General features: G+C 38.9%; 2 protein-coding genes across 6 annotated transcripts in view; one reads left to right on the plus strand and one right to left on the minus strand.

Annotated features, from left to right (window-relative positions):
• The window catches only part of nup214 (nucleoporin 214), a 319,628-nt gene extending 310,906 nt beyond the window's left edge, over positions 1-8,722 (minus strand). For all 5 annotated transcript variants that reach the window (XR_007896211.1, XR_007896210.1, XM_051688949.1 and 2 more), the window contains exons 1-8: positions 8,538-8,722; positions 6,430-6,625; positions 6,098-6,249; positions 5,689-5,887; positions 1,665-1,735; positions 440-503; positions 241-344; positions 28-134 (exon numbers count right to left, since the gene is read on the minus strand). Coding sequence is in view for 3 of the 5 variants with exons in the window: in XM_051688949.1 (XP_051544909.1) it covers positions 28-134; positions 241-344; positions 440-503; positions 1,665-1,735; positions 5,689-5,887; positions 6,098-6,249; positions 6,430-6,625; positions 8,538-8,579 (935 nt within the window). In the remaining 2 variants the exon portion in view is untranslated. The remainder of the gene's footprint in view (positions 1-27; positions 135-240; positions 345-439; positions 504-1,664; positions 1,736-5,688; positions 5,888-6,097; positions 6,250-6,429; positions 6,626-8,537) is intronic.
• The window catches only part of fam78ab (family with sequence similarity 78 member Ab), a 432,829-nt gene that overhangs the window by 110,257 nt on the left and 306,691 nt on the right, over positions 1-15,881 (plus strand). The window lies entirely within an intron of this gene.

The following is a 15,881-nucleotide window of genomic DNA, read 5'->3' on the forward strand; positions in this document are numbered from 1 at the left end:
TCTACATCACACACACAGGAGTCTTACCAGTCCTCTATATGACACAGGAAGTAGTGATGCTGTCTCTCTGTACAGGTGCCATACACCACGTCATTAAAGTTCAGATAGCATTCATCTCTCTTCTCATCCTTTTTCTGGCACACACACACACAAATACAATACACACAGCAGCATCTGTTAGTGATCTCTGTATCTGTCTGAAATCGTGTTTATGCTGTGAGATTTGTGTTCTGAACTCACAGGAAGTGACACGACCACCAGGTCAGGTGGTGTCTCTGGCGATCCGTTGGCCGCCACGTACGCCACCACAAAGTTATACGTGCTCAACCACAACACATCAAGCACTACAGAGAGAAAGTAAGACACACGTGAGTGTTAGAGGTGTCTAATGTAGATGCTGTCAGATGTCTCTCTACAGCAGTTGAGGGGGTTCTGGCACCTTTCACGGGGTTGTCCTGAATGTAGAAGCTGGGACAGGGAATCACCTTCTTAGCCTGTAACATCTGTCAGATAAACACACACAGCGAGAAGAATTAAATCTACACTAATAATAATAATAATGAGTCATAAACATTCTTACAGTTGAAGTCAGAAGTTTACATACACTTAGGTAGAAGTCATTAAACTCATTTTTTAACCACTACACAGATGTAATATTAGCAAACTATAGTTTTAGCAAGTCATTTAAGACATCTACTTTGTGCATGACACGAGTAATTTTTCCAACAATTGTTTACAGACAGATTGTTTCACTTTTAATTGACTATATCACAATTCCAGTGGGTCAGATGTTTACATACAAAAAATAAAAAAGCCAAACTACAGTTTGCAAGTGCACATGGGGACAAATGTCCTCTGGTCTGATGAAACGAAAATTGAACTGTTTGGCCATAATGACCATCGTTATGTTTGGAGGAAAAAGGGTGAGGCTTGCAAGTCGAAGAACATCCCAACCGTGAAGCATGAGGGTGGCAGCATCATGTTGTGGGGGTGCTTTGCTGCAGGAGGGACTGGTGCACTTCACAAAATAGATGGCATCATGAGGAAGGAAAATTATGTGGATATATTGAAGCAACATCTCAAGACATCAGCCAGGATGTTAAAGATTGGTCGCAAATGGGTCTTCCAACTGGACAATGACCCTAAGCATACCTCCAAAGTTGTGGCAAAATGGCTTGAGGACAACAAAGTCAAGGAATTGGAGTGGCCATCACAAAGCACTGACCTCAATCAGATTGAAAATTTGTGGGCAGAACTGAAAAAGTGTGTGTGAGCAAGGAGGCCTCCAAACCTGACTCAGTTACACCAGTTCTGTCTGGAGGAATGGGCCAAAATTCCAGCAACTTTTTGTGAGAAGCTTGTAGAAGACTACCCAAAACATTTGACCCAAGTTAAACAATTTAAAGGCAATGCTACCAAATACTAACAAAGTGTATGTAAACTTCTGACCCACTGGGAATGTGATGAAAGAAATAAAAGCTGAAATAAATCATTCTCTCTACTATTATTCTGACATTTCACATTCTTAAAATAAAGTAGTGATCCTAACTGACCTAAGACAGGGAATGTTTTCTACGATTTAATGTCAGGAATTGTGAAAAACTGAGTTTAAATGTATTTGGCTAATGTGTTTGTAAACTTCTGACTTTTACATACAGACTTACAGGAGTGAACTGAACTACTGTAGCATCATGTTTCCCAGCAGACACCTGCTTGCCTTTGGGACTCCAGCACACTACAAATAAAGAGCATAACAAAAAAAAACATACTGAAATGTTAATGAATAAACCTCTATAACTCCATTATATATAAATAAAATGGGCCCTATGAAATCTGTTTCTAATTTCAGTACAGACCATTTCAAGAATTTAAACAAAAGGAATTAGAATGGTCCAGACATACACTATATTGCCAAAAGTATTCGCTCACCCATCCAAATAATTGAATTCAGGTGTTCCAATCACTTCCATGGCCACAGGTGTATAAAATGAAGCACCTAGGCATGCAGACTGCTTCTACAAACATTTGTGAAAGAATGGGCCGCTCTCAGGAGCTCAGTGAATTCCAGCGTGGTACTGTGATAGGATGCCACCTGTGCAACAAGTCCAGTCGTGAAATTTCCTCGCTACTAAATATTCCACAGTCAACTGTCAGTGGTATTATAACAAAGTGGAAGCGATTGGGAATGACAGCAACTCAGCCACGAAGTGGTAGGCCACGTAAAATGACAGAGCGGGGTCAGCGGATGCTGAGGCGCATAGTGCGCAGAGGTCACCAACTTTCTGCAGAGTCAGTTGCTACAGACCTCCAAAGTTCATGTGACCTTAAGATTAGCTCAAGAACAGTGCATAGAGAGCTTCGTGGAATGGGTTTCCATGGCTGAGCAGCTGCATCCAAGCCATACATCACCAAGTGCAATGCAAAGCGTCGGATGCAGTGGTGTAAAGCACGCCACCACTGGACTCTAGAGCAGTGGAGACGCGTTCTCTGGAGTGACGAATCACGCTTCACCATCTGGCAATCTGATGGACGAGTCTGGGTTTGGCGGTTGCCAGGAGAACGGTACTTGTCTGACTGCATTGTGCCAACTGTGAAGTTTGGTGGAGGGGGGATTATGGTGTGGGGTTGTTTTTCAGGAGCTGGGCTTGGCCCCTTAGTTCCAGTGAAAGGAACACTGAATGCTTCAGCATACCAAGAGATTTTGGACAATTCCATGCTCCCAACTTCGTGGGAACAGTTTGGGAATGGCCCCTTCCTGTTCCAACATGACTGTGCACCAGTGCACAAAGCAAGGTCCATAAAGACATGGATGAGCGAGTTTGGTGTGGAAGAACTTGACTGGCCTGCACAGAGTCCTGACCTCAACCCGACAGAGCACCTTTGGGATGAATTAGAGCGAAGACTGCGAGCCAGGCCTTCTCGTCCAACATCAGTGTCTGACCTCACAAATGCGCTTCTGGAAGAATGGTCAAAAAGTCCCATAAACACACTCCTAAACCTTGTGGAAAGCCTTCCCAGAAGAGTTGAAGCTGTTATAGCTGCAAAGGGTGGGCCGACGTCATATTAAACCCTATGGATTAAGAATGGGATGTCACTTAAATTCATATGTGTCTAAAGGCAGATGAGCGAATACTTTTGGCAATATAGTGTATTTCCAGATCCTTTCAACAAAGTCTCTTTTTCAAGTTAAGTCAGTCCACTCAGTGGCCATCTTTGGAATGCTCTTGGGCAGTTTTGACAGCTATTTTTCTATTTAAACAAGCGTCATGACAGTGCAGCTCCTATCTATTTGAATGAGGAAGGTATGAAATCTTCAAAACGGTTGGTCAAGATTACGATAAAAAGAAAATATTTCAAAAAAGCAGTAAAATCTGACAACACTGTGTGGTGGGGTGAACAAGAGATGGACACAGTGGGTGTGGCGTCAGGCCTCGGAGAGGCATTTATTTAAAAATAATAATAATTTTATAAATAAACAACAGAAAAGGGGGAATAAAGTGACATCAGGGATTGGAGCACGTGTCGCGGCCGATGGGCCAGGATGCCGGCCCGCTATTTCCCTCAAGTGCCTAGGCTCAGGGAAGCCGGGCTGCTTGAGTGAATCACCTCGGACCAAGAAGTGGAGCACGCCCTGCCCACTATCACCTGGACCTTCCTGTCTTCACTACTCTTCCTTCACATAGCACTTTCCACCGTGAAGCACTGACAACCTCTTTGTTTTGGACACTTCTAACTCGCACTCTGGTTCTGGGGTGTGGGTCCAGTGACGCATCTAACTCGCACCAGACCTTCCCCGCTCCATTCCTGGACCTGTGATGATGCCAGCAGGTAGAGACTGGTCTCCTTGCTCGGTGTTTAAAGGCAGCGGTGATGAGGCTCTTCATTGGGATCACGCGAGCCCCATCACGTAAGGTGGGGCGATGATGATCCATGGGAGGGCATGTCGTTCTGCCACAAATGGTATAATAAATTGTGTTTCTTTACCGCAGATTACACTAAAAACGCAATTATACCATCTTGTATAGCTAATGCGCATGTGTGTTTCGAGTTGATTGGCAGGTGATTTCTGTATCTAAATGTTGATTGGCTATTTTACCTGTAAGACGGGTGGGTTGACCGTTGGCTGCCGTTGAGCGTTCCAATTTTTCCCATTAATTTTAATAGAAGAGGCCCGTCTCTGCTAAGCAAGAAATGTGAATGGAACAATGATGTCACCAATGGTCTTTAATTTTATTTCTCCATCATACGTTTTCCAATTTTACTTTCACAATAGGTTGTCTCATCAAATCTATTCACAAATCTTTAAATAAAATGAAAATAGATTAATTCTTTTAAACAAAATATTGCAGCTATTTTTGGTCAACAGATCTTAAATGAAAATATTGATGTAAAAATCTGATTTATATTCAGTGCAACAGAACTCTTGTTAATGATTTGATAATGATTATCACAAAGCTCTTTGGAATACTGGATTCTGATTGGTCAATTGCGCCATCTAGTGGTCCGATATTTCTGAGTAACAACCGCACGTCCACATATCAGACCGCTCATCCGGGTACTACGAGTCATCTTTCCTGCTTCTTGGATCACCGAGCGATCTCTACAAGTAAGCTCATAAAATAAATTACTCCAATCAATGTTTCATGCCCATTTATTTATTTATTTATTTGGCAAGTTATCTTGTAATAAGATGGATAATGAGGAGTCAGACGTTCATTAGTTACAAAATAAAAACCAACAGAACATTGATGAAAATCGGAGGTGGAATTCAACTGTTCAGTGATTTATTTATTCTCACATAATTACATAATTTCAATGCAAATCAATATTTTTATGTCCATTTATTAGTTTATTTGGTTAGTAGCTGTGTAATAAGAGGGATAATTTACAGTCAGATAGCTGTTATTGCAAAATAAACCCCTTCAGGATGATAAAAGACAGCTCCGCTTCATGTCGGGATACTGATCACCCTGTTGGGTTTATTTTGGGATATCAAGAGGCTGACGGCACATTATCCTTTACATATTAATAATAATAATAATTATTATTATTTTTGTTATTATTACTATTGTTATGTCTAATATTATAAAAAAAAAAAAAAAAAAAAATAACATTATTGAAATAATTATTCCTAATACACTGAATCTTACAATTTATCTAAAGTAGCAATATAAATCAAGCTTTTGTTTGTGTTTTACGGTTAATTCCATTTTCATGACTGAATTCCATTATTTTGTACGTGTTCTCCACATCAATGTATTTAAATCTAAGCTTAAAACAATTTCTTCCCCTTGCTTATGATATATTGTAAAAGCATCTATGTTGTGGTTGTTTTGAATGAATGTGTTGTTTTTTTTTTCTCTTGTGCATTTATTATGGCTTTATGTACTGCACTTTGGTCAACTTGTGTTGTTTTATATATTATATATTATGTATTATATTATGTAAAATTTACTTTATATTATATTTTAGAGCAATGTTGTGCTGACTTTTAGTGCTATATACACACTGACGCATCAGTGTTCACTGATCACCTGAGACAGATGTGAATGGATGCATTTCATTACGTGTGATGAAACTGCAGGGCATGATGTTTGGACACTCCATAACACTTGAACTGTATACATCTGACCATCAGACAGACTTATGAGTTAATAGGTCATTATCAGTGAGACATTAAACACTGACCGCAGGTGATTCCTGCAGACGCAGGCAGCTGCGCGACCACATTCACTGAGTCCTGCACATCCAGCACCATCATACTGCCATCAGACAGACACATGGCCAGACGAGACGCCTCCACTGGACTCCACTTCAGATCCTGGACGAGGACACCTGATGAGACCACCGGTCTGAAGGACGCGAAGGGACGTTTGTCCTGTCTGACCTGAAACAGACACGACGTTAATTATCAGCATCTCACATAAGCCATATCAGACTTCGAGTATTATTAGTGTGTGATCTTTGCAGAAAACACATGCCTCCATTCAGCTACGATCTATAGTTACAGCCCCAATCACACAAACAACAGCTTTCAAATTAAGCAAACAGTTCCATTTTAATTAGTTAATTTCAGCTAGTTTTAGAGTGAAAAAACCTTGTTAAAGAAGGTGCGGACGTCGTAGAAGTCTAGCGTGAGATCAGCGGCGTCAGTCGTGCCACACACAGACAGTGTGAGCTCATCACTGCTCAGAGCCATGTGATGAATCCACACATCTACTGTCACTGTCACAGCACTCACACTCTCCACTGATGAGACACAAGAGACACATTAATACGCCACTCAACACAACGTATCATCAGTGATTATCAGGTGTGAGCTTCATTAACAAAATCCAGTTGTTTGGGGTCTGCTAGTATGGCGCTGGCTTTAATGTTGCTTTATGGATCTCTGGTCTTTATGTATGTGTAGGTGTGTTTCGATGTCACCTATGTCATTGGTGTTTCCCTCCACACGTGCAGCTGAGATGATGTCTTTAGTCAGGAACACTTTGAGCGTTTTGTCTCGAGCAGTGCATGTCAGGCCGTATCTGTTAGAGATCACAAGCAGACTGGAGCGTTCTTTAGGCAGATCTTGAGGAGACTCAAACACTCGAATCTTCTTCATCTGACGAAACTGGAAATCCTGAACAGCAGAAACATCAGGTGACGGAATGGAACTCACAGCTGGTGTGTTTATGAATATGAATAATGTTGTCAATCTCAGCTGATTCATTTCAAAGCAGAAGTGAAACTAATGAAAGCAACACTACTGATATCAACCCTCTTCATGTTCTGGACATTCTTTATTAAGGGATGAATTCTGAAACATGTTACTGAATCTTGTTTACACTCATTATACAGGTGCATCTCAATAAATTAGAATGTCGTGGAAAAGTTCATTTATTTCAGTAATTCAACTCAAATTGTGAAACTCGTGTATTAAATAAATTCAGTGCACACAGACTGAAGTAGTTTAAGTCTTTGGTTCTTTTAATTGTGATGATTTGGGCTCACATTTAACAAAAACCCACCAATTCACTATCTCAAAAAATTAGAATACATCATAAGACCAATAAAAAAAACATTTTTAGTGAATTGTTGGCCTTCTGGAAAGTATGTTCATTTACTGTATATGTACTCAATACTTGGTAGGGGCTCCTTTTGCTTTAATTACTGCCTCAATTCGGCGTGGCATGGAGGTGATCAGTTTGTGGCACTGCTGAGGTGGTATGGAAGCCCAGGTTTCTTTGACAGTGGCCTTCAGCTCATCTGCATTTTTTGGTCTCTTGTTTCTCATTTTCCTCTTGACAATACCCCATAGATTCTCTATGGGGTTCAGGTCTGGTGAGTTTGCTGGCCAGTCAAGCACACCAACACCATGGTCATTTAACCAACTTTTGGTGCTTTTGGCAGTGTGGGCAGGTGCCAAATCCTGCTGGAAAATGAAATCAGCATCTTTAAAAAGCTGGTCAGCAGAAGGAAGCATGAAGTACTCCAAAATTTCTTGGTAAACGGGTGCAGTGACTTTGGTTTTCAAAAAACACAATGGACCAACACCAGCAGATGACATTGCACCCCAAATCATCACAGACTGTGGAAACTTAACACTGGACTTCAAGCAACTTGGGCTATGAGCTTCTCCACCCTTCCTCCAGACTCTAGGACCTTGGTTTCCAAATGAAATACAAAACTTGCTCTCATCTGAAAAGAGGACTTTGGACCACTGGGCAACAGTCCAGTTCTTCTTCTCCTTAGCCCAGGTAAGACACCTCTGACGTTGTCTGTGGTTCAGGAGTGGCTTGACAAGAGGAATACGACAACTGTAGCCAAATTCCTTGACACGTCTGTGAGTGGTGGCTCTTGATGCCTTGACCCCAGCCTCAGTCCATTCCTTGTGAAGGGTGTCAATGATTGTCTTCTGGACAACTGTCAGATCAGCAGTCTTCCCCATGATTGTGTAGCCTAGTGAACCAAACTGAGAGACCATTTTGAAGGCTCAGGAAACCTTTGCAGGTGTTTTGAGTTGATTAGCTGATTGGCATGTCACCATATTCTAATTTTTTGAGATAGTGAATTGGTGGGTTTTTGTTAAATGTGAGCCAAAATCATCACAATTAAAAGAACCAAAGACTTAAACTACTTCAGTCTGTGTGCATTGAATTTATTTAATACACGAGTTTCACAATTTGAGTTGAATTACTGAAATAAATGAACTTTTCCACGACATTCTAATTTATTGAGATGCACCTGTATTAGTGCAGGTGCTGATTGTGATTCTTCAGTATATTTATGAGTCATGATTACAGGTGTTTGAGTGTTAAAATCAACTGAACCTTCAGTGTGAGTGTGTATCTGACACACTATGATAATTTTATAAGAGAAAACTATTTATTTATGGAATCGAAAAACAAGAGTCACGTGTTCAAACACGCAAAATAACACTGTATAAACTACTACATGATGTACCGCATGAATTAATAGTAACAATAACAGTAATAATATTGATAATAACAACAATAATTATAATGAAAGTAACGCTGTTGAAATTCGCTCACCTTCATCTCTCTCTCTGGAATGGAGTCTGGATCATCGCCCATCTTTACAAACCTTCCCTCGAGTGTCTTAAAGGCCAATAACAAGTGAATATGTAATTAACAAAGAGAAGAATGATGATTTAAGGAATTTACTCTAGTAATGTCAAGCTCCCTTCATGTTCGCAAGAACCCGCGCTGAACTTAAACAGGAAATCACGCGTGTTTTGAAGACGAATCATGTCATCGTGATATCAGACAGCGGCCTCTACAGGACACACACACACACACACACACACACACACACACACACACACACACACACACACACACACACACACACACACACACACACACACTCTCTCTCTCTCACACACTCATTTATACACACACACTCACACACACACACACTCACACACACACACACACACACACACACTCACACACACTCATTCACACACACACACACACACTCTCTCTCTCTCACACACACTCATTCATACACACACACACACACACACACACACTCACACACACACACACACACACACACACACACTCACACACACTCATTCACACACACTCACACTCTCACACACACACACACACACACACACACACATGTTGGTTTAGCTATCATTATGAGGACCCTCCATATACATAATAATTTTTATTCTGTACAAACTATAGATTCTATCCCCTAACCTTACCCCTACTCCTAGACCTAACCCTCACACACACTCACTCACGCACGCATGATGGTGCAGCTATCATTATGAGGACTCTCCATAGATATAAAGATTTTTATACTGTACAAACTATAGATTCTATCCCCTAACCCTAACCCTACCCCTAACCCTAACCCTCAAAGAAACCTTTTTGCATTTTTACATTTTAAAAAAACAAAACATCATTTAATATGTTATTTCCCTTGTGAGGACCGCTGGCTGGTCTGCATGGAGGCATGAGGACTGCAGATGTGGCCAGGGCAATAAACTGCAATGTCCGTACTGTGAGACGCCTAAGACAGCACTACAGGGAGACATGAAGGACAGCTGATCGTCCTCGCAGTGGCAGACCACGTGTACCAACACCTGCACAAGATCAGTACAAGATACTGACTGTTACTTTTGATTTTGACCCCCCCTTTGTTCAGGGACACATTATTCCATTTCTGTTAGTCATATGTTTGTGAAACTTGTTCAGTTTATGTCTTAGTTGTTGAATCTTTTTATGTTCATACAAATATTTACACATGTTAAGTTTGCTGAAAATAAAAGCATTTGAAAGTAAGAGGATGTTTACAAGCATCTGAAGCATCTGTTGGCAAACTGACAAGTCTCTAATGTTTTTGGAGGCTCCTTATACAGTATACAATACTATGACACAATTGCCTCACCCATTTAACATCTGTTTCACATCACCTTGTTATTTTAACTTGTCAAATTGTTATTAGTCTTAAATTGCCCCTGTCTCAACAATTTTGGAGTGTGTTGCAAATTCACAAGTTAAAACATCATATAATGTTTAGTTGTAGTGCTTTCAATATAGCAAATTTGAATATAATTTATTAATCACTCCTTTTTGTTTTATTCGCATTTTTCATACTTTTTCGGAATTGGGGTTGTACTTATCCTCATGTCATCCCAGATGTGTGTGACTTTCTTTCTTCTGCTGAACACAAATTAAGATTTTCAGAAGAATATTTCAGCTCTGTAGGTCCATACAATGCAAGTAATTGTGACCAGAACTTTGAAGCTCCAAAAAGCACATAAAGGCAACCACTGGTGTTGAATTAGTGGAGATGGGGGGCACACGTCACAGGTGCCACAGGGATCAGTTTTAGTGCCTCTCTTTTTCTACTTATATATACTTCCCCTGGGAAATATTATCAAGAATCATAAGTTTCCACTGTTATGCAGACGATACCCAACTTTATATTTCTTCAAAACCTGATGAAATTTCACAGTTCTCTAAATTAGCAGAGTGTCTCAATGAAATCAAAGATTGGATGGCCAGAAATTTCCTTCTACTCAATTCCGACAAAACAGAGGTACTAATTATTGGACCAAAAACCTCTAAAAATAAGCCGCTAAAATATAATTTGAATCTCGATGGATGTACTGTTACATCATCTTCAACAGCGAAGAACTTAGGTGTAATATTTGATACCAATCTGTCCTTTGAAAATCAAATTACCAATGTTTGTAGAACAGCATTCTTCTACCTCAGAAATATTGCTAAATTATGACACATGCTCTCTGTTGCTGATGCCGAAAAACTAATTCAAGCGCTCATGATCTCAAGACTAGATTATTGTAATGCATTACTGGGAGGATGTCCAGTAAGATCAATAAATAAACTTCAATTGTTCAATATGCAGCAGCCAGAGTGCTGACTAGAACCAAGAAATATGATCATATCAGCCCAATTTATCATTGTTACATTAGCTACCTTTTAACTTTTGTATTAATTTAAACATTTTGTTAACTACGGGGGGTCACGTGACACCATGCGAGAAGCAGACGTGTGAGCAGCGAGCTCTGCGCACTTTGCTGGATTTTTTATTATTTTCATGTTATAACCGGTGAGATTCGATACACCCAGTTACATATTTGCTCTTTGAGGTAAACATGGCAAAGAAGTCAAAATCCTCAGACTCTGGAGACATTAAAAGACACTTACGTGTTCAAGCTGAGGCCTCTGACGGGAATGCAAGCCGGGGACTCAATTTGGACGGCACATCGGGAGATGAAATCCAGCGTCAACTGTCCAACATCTCGGTGATGCTGACGAAGGTTGTTGCTGACTTGGAAGATCTCGCTGTAATACGTCGATCGATTATTGCGATGGAAACAAAATTCTCTGAGTTGGTCACAAGAGTGACAGATGTTGAGATTGAGGATAGATTATTTGGAGTCATCGGAAAGGGAATTATCCGCTAATCCGCCTGCGTCCAAAACATACTTGGAATACATTTTGGAAAAACTGGAAGATCTCGAAAATAGGAATCGAAGGAACAATATACGAATTGTTGGAATTCCTGAGCATGAAGAGGGCAGAGATATGGTGAAATTCCTGGACGAGCTCTTCCCGAGTCTGCTCAACATAACAGGCCATAAACTGGAAATCGAGCGAGCTCACAGAGTCCCGGCTCGCAGATCTGCTGAGGGAGACAGGCCCCGATCAATTCTGGCCAAATTTCTGAGATCATCCGATAAAGATCTTGTGTTACGTGAGGCGAGGAGCAAAGGAAAGCTTTCTTGGAAGAATCACAATATTTTCTTGTTCCCGGATTTTGCAAATTCGACAAGAGAGAAACGCGATCGGTTCAAGGAATGTAAGAAACTCTTACATCAACGGAAGATCGCTTTTGCACTGATGTTTCCAGCCAAACTGAGAACAAAATTGATAGAAAGAATGGAATGTTGCAGAATGGAAAATTTGGAAAACTTTTTGAGATTCCCAGATCTCAGTTCTATAAGTATTTACAGTTGCGTCACCTGATTTATACTGTTTTTGGGAGTGGTTTACACACCCATAAAGCGGCAGATACTCTGGGAGTGGTGATTACTGCTTTCGGAAAAGGTCATGAGGCATCGGTGTATTACTCCCTGTTAATTCAGAGTCTGGGGGACGGAACTTCAGCTTCTCTTTAGAGATTATGGGAGAAAGATCTAAACTTGGTATTGGAGGAGGGAGTGTGAGCTAGGATTCTAAAAAACGTCAAATCTGCATCTAGAGATGCAAGGGTTCGCCTTATGCAATTTAAGATTTTACATAGAGTCTACTGGACCCCCTCTCGATTGCATAGGCTTGGTCTTAAAGACACACCCACCTGCTGGTGATTTCAGTAAGAAGATGGAGACACAACCCGTGTCTTTTGGGGATGTGATAAGATTCAAAAGTTCTGGTTGAGGATTCAGAGTTTTATGTGCAAGGTTTTGGCCTCTGAAATTTTATTCTGCCCCAGACTCTGTATTTTAGGAGATGGGGCAGTCATTAATTTGGAGAATAAGCATGTGGAAAACTGTGTCCTAACTAGTATTATGATTGCCAGACAGATTATTTTAAGGAGTTGGAAGTCGGCTGGAGCGCCCCCATTTCAGGAGTGGTGTTCAGAGATGGCCAGAGTGGCAGCTCTTGAGGAGGGGATATCCAGAAGACTGGGGAGTCTAGACCTGTTTGGGGAGAAATAGGGCAAAAATGTCTTTTTTGGAGGGCTCTCGGGGAGGGACAGTGGAGAGAGGTGTAGGGGATGTGTGTGATTAGTTTATTATTATTTTTTATATATATATATATTTTTTTTTTTTTTTTTTTGTGTGTGTGTGTGTGTGTGTGTGTGTGTGTGTGTGCGTCTGTGTCAAGTGCCCACTGCAGGAATAAAACTGTTCAGCTGTTTTTCATGGTGAGGAAAGCAGACATTCAGGCATGCAAAGGCATTTCAGATGAGCAGGTAAGAATTGTAATTTTCTGAATGGGTTAATTTTTTTTCTGAAACATTAACCCTAATGGTTTTTCTGAATGTTTGATATGATACAGTGTATAAATATTTAAGAGTATGCGCTGAATTAGAGATGACGTGATTATATGGTTAATTTAACCGTAAGCATTTAGAATCCACGGTTAAAAAAATGAGAATTGCTTTATTTACATGTGGCAAAAATATTAGATATAATGTATAAATATATAATATAAAAAAAAATTCGTCAGATTTTGTAAGCCTAAATGGGAAAACTCTTGTACCTGTGTGTGTACTGGAGCTGATGCTATGGTTACGGAGGGTGGCTGTGAGGTGCTTTAATGGCCAGTTGTCACGAACTGAACATGAACTTTCAATTCACGTGAAACTGAAGCTTAAACACAAGAATTCCAAAATATAACAGATCAAATAATCCATCAAAAAAGCAACTTAAATCGGCTGTTTGGCAGCATTTAAATGACTGACTGAAGACGAAAGATGTAAAACAAGCACACAGAAGTCCTAGAAAGAAACACATCCTTGGGACAGCATGTGGTGCATTTGCGTGTAGTTCCTATCAGTCTTAAATCGTCCTCATTATTTAAAGCACTGCTTCTGTACAAATTCACTGCATTCAACAATAAATGTCAATTTTAGTCATAATCAGACTTTAAATTGCTGCTGTAAAGGTTTATTTATAAGGTGTTGTGGACAGTATTTAGAGTCTGTTGCTGATTCTTTATGTTGGGGCGTCTGACAGAACAACAGATTGCATTAATAAACTGATGCAGAAGAAAAACTGTTTAATGCCATGAACTACATGTTGCACACTCACAATAATCTTACATTAACACTTTTGAAACACTCTGTTTACACTGAAGCACATCACTGAGCTCGGGATGCTCATAAGTGGTGTTGTGCCCTAGACTGGAGCGTCTCTTATTATATACCTTCTATTTATTTGTTGTGTATTTATCAGTTTTCTTATTATAGGTCTTCCCTTAGTGTCCACATAGCCCCCAGAAATACGTCCATTTAGATGTTTAGACAATTGTTATATGATATGCATTTTTTGCATCAGTGCTGTTGCATAATAAGAAAATGTGCATATAATTCTAAAACCGGTTAACTGTAATCTAACCGTCAAAAACTCACACCGCGGCATCCCTACATTGAATATACTTTTTTATTTATTTTATGCATTAATTTAAACTATTATTATGCACTGTGTAATGTGTTGTAATGAAACATTAGGACCCCCTTCCCAAAAGGAAAATATCCCTTTAAGAACACTGACCACACAACTCTCACATACCTATACAAGGAGAAAACTTTCAAATAATGAACATGGAAATGGTTTAAAAAATATAAAAATTATTTTAAATGAGATTAGCTTGCTGTCAAAACTAACTAATTCATATTCTGTGTGTGTGAATTCACCGGTTTGATCATCTGATGAAAGCACATCTGAAATGTTCTAAAAAAAACAAACAAATCACAAACGAGACTCAAATGTTTCTATGTATGGATTTGTATATTATTAATTAAGGCACAAGAAATGTAAAAAGTATATGATTCTCTGAAATCAGTGTCAATTAGCTGCTCATCAAGTGAAATGTGCTGTACTGTTCATTTAATTTGAATACTTATCTCAGCATCTCTTCAGTAACCTTCATCTTCAATTTTTCATCTTTCTTTCTCCATGTTTTTTTTCTTCTTTAGTTTTTCTCATTGCTCACTGGGTAAAGATTTACTTTCACACATGCACAAGCAGACTTTCTAACAGCACATCACTGCAAAAATCATGGAAGTTCACGATGACTTACTGTTTGAGTTTGTCAACCCTGTTAAATATGGGTTGGTAACACTGACAGGGTTGAGGTTTGTCACTAATAATTGGCCACACTGCAAAAAATCATTTTCTTACTGAGTATTTTTGTCTTATTTTCTGGTTAAAATATTGAAACATCATTAAAACAAGAGAAAATGACTTGCGAGGCAGAATGATATGAGATATTAAGTCTTCTTTTCAGAGTTACAGATAAAACAAGTAAAAACTATTGGCTAATGGGGTAAAAAAAAATGTATTCATTTTTTTTACTCCCATAGGCAAATATTTAGTTGTCTTTTTATAAACATAAATGTTACTAAAGTTTGTTCGAGTTATCAGAGAAAAAGAACAAATATCTTATGTCATTTTGATCCTCAAGTCATTTTTATCTTGTTTTAAGGATGTTTATATATATATATTTATTTTCTTTTTTTTCTTTTTTTCTGGAAAACAAGACAAAAATACTCAGTAAGAAAACGATTTTTTTTTTTTTTCAGTGCAACCATTATTCTAGTTGCTTGAATATGTACTGCATGTAAAAACTTTAAGTCTTTATTCAAGTAATTATTTATAATAAATAAGCAGTGCATTTGATGCATTTATCTTCTCTGGTCAAGAGCAGAAAAAAACAAACGAAAACTGACAAAAAGTCTGATGTTGCATTCTAGTTTATGACATTCATGTGAAGTCACTTCCTATAAATAATCTCAATTATTATTCAAAAGTTAATATCTTTCTTATAAAGAGACATTCATAATAGGCTTGACTTGGGGACAGTAATTTCAGGAAATCTTCAAGCATTATAGTTCAATTTAGTTTTTAATAGCAAAACAGATAATACCAAATTGCTGAATTATTTAAATACATGGAAAGCAAGTATTTCTAAAAAATAAATTATGATGAGAAGAATTTTATGTAAAGTGCTTCTGGAAATATTTGCTTGAATAATTAAAATGTATAAGATTAATTGTCAAAGCCTTTTAAACATTAAACTGTAATATTTATTTAAGGGACAAAATTTGCCCTATTCACGACATTTTACTGATAGTATTTTATACATACAGTATGCAGCTGT

Source organism: Myxocyprinus asiaticus, chromosome 4 (genome assembly GCF_019703515.2).
Source record: "Myxocyprinus asiaticus isolate MX2 ecotype Aquarium Trade chromosome 4, UBuf_Myxa_2, whole genome shotgun sequence".
NCBI lineage: Eukaryota > Metazoa > Chordata > Actinopteri > Cypriniformes > Catostomidae > Myxocyprinus > Myxocyprinus asiaticus.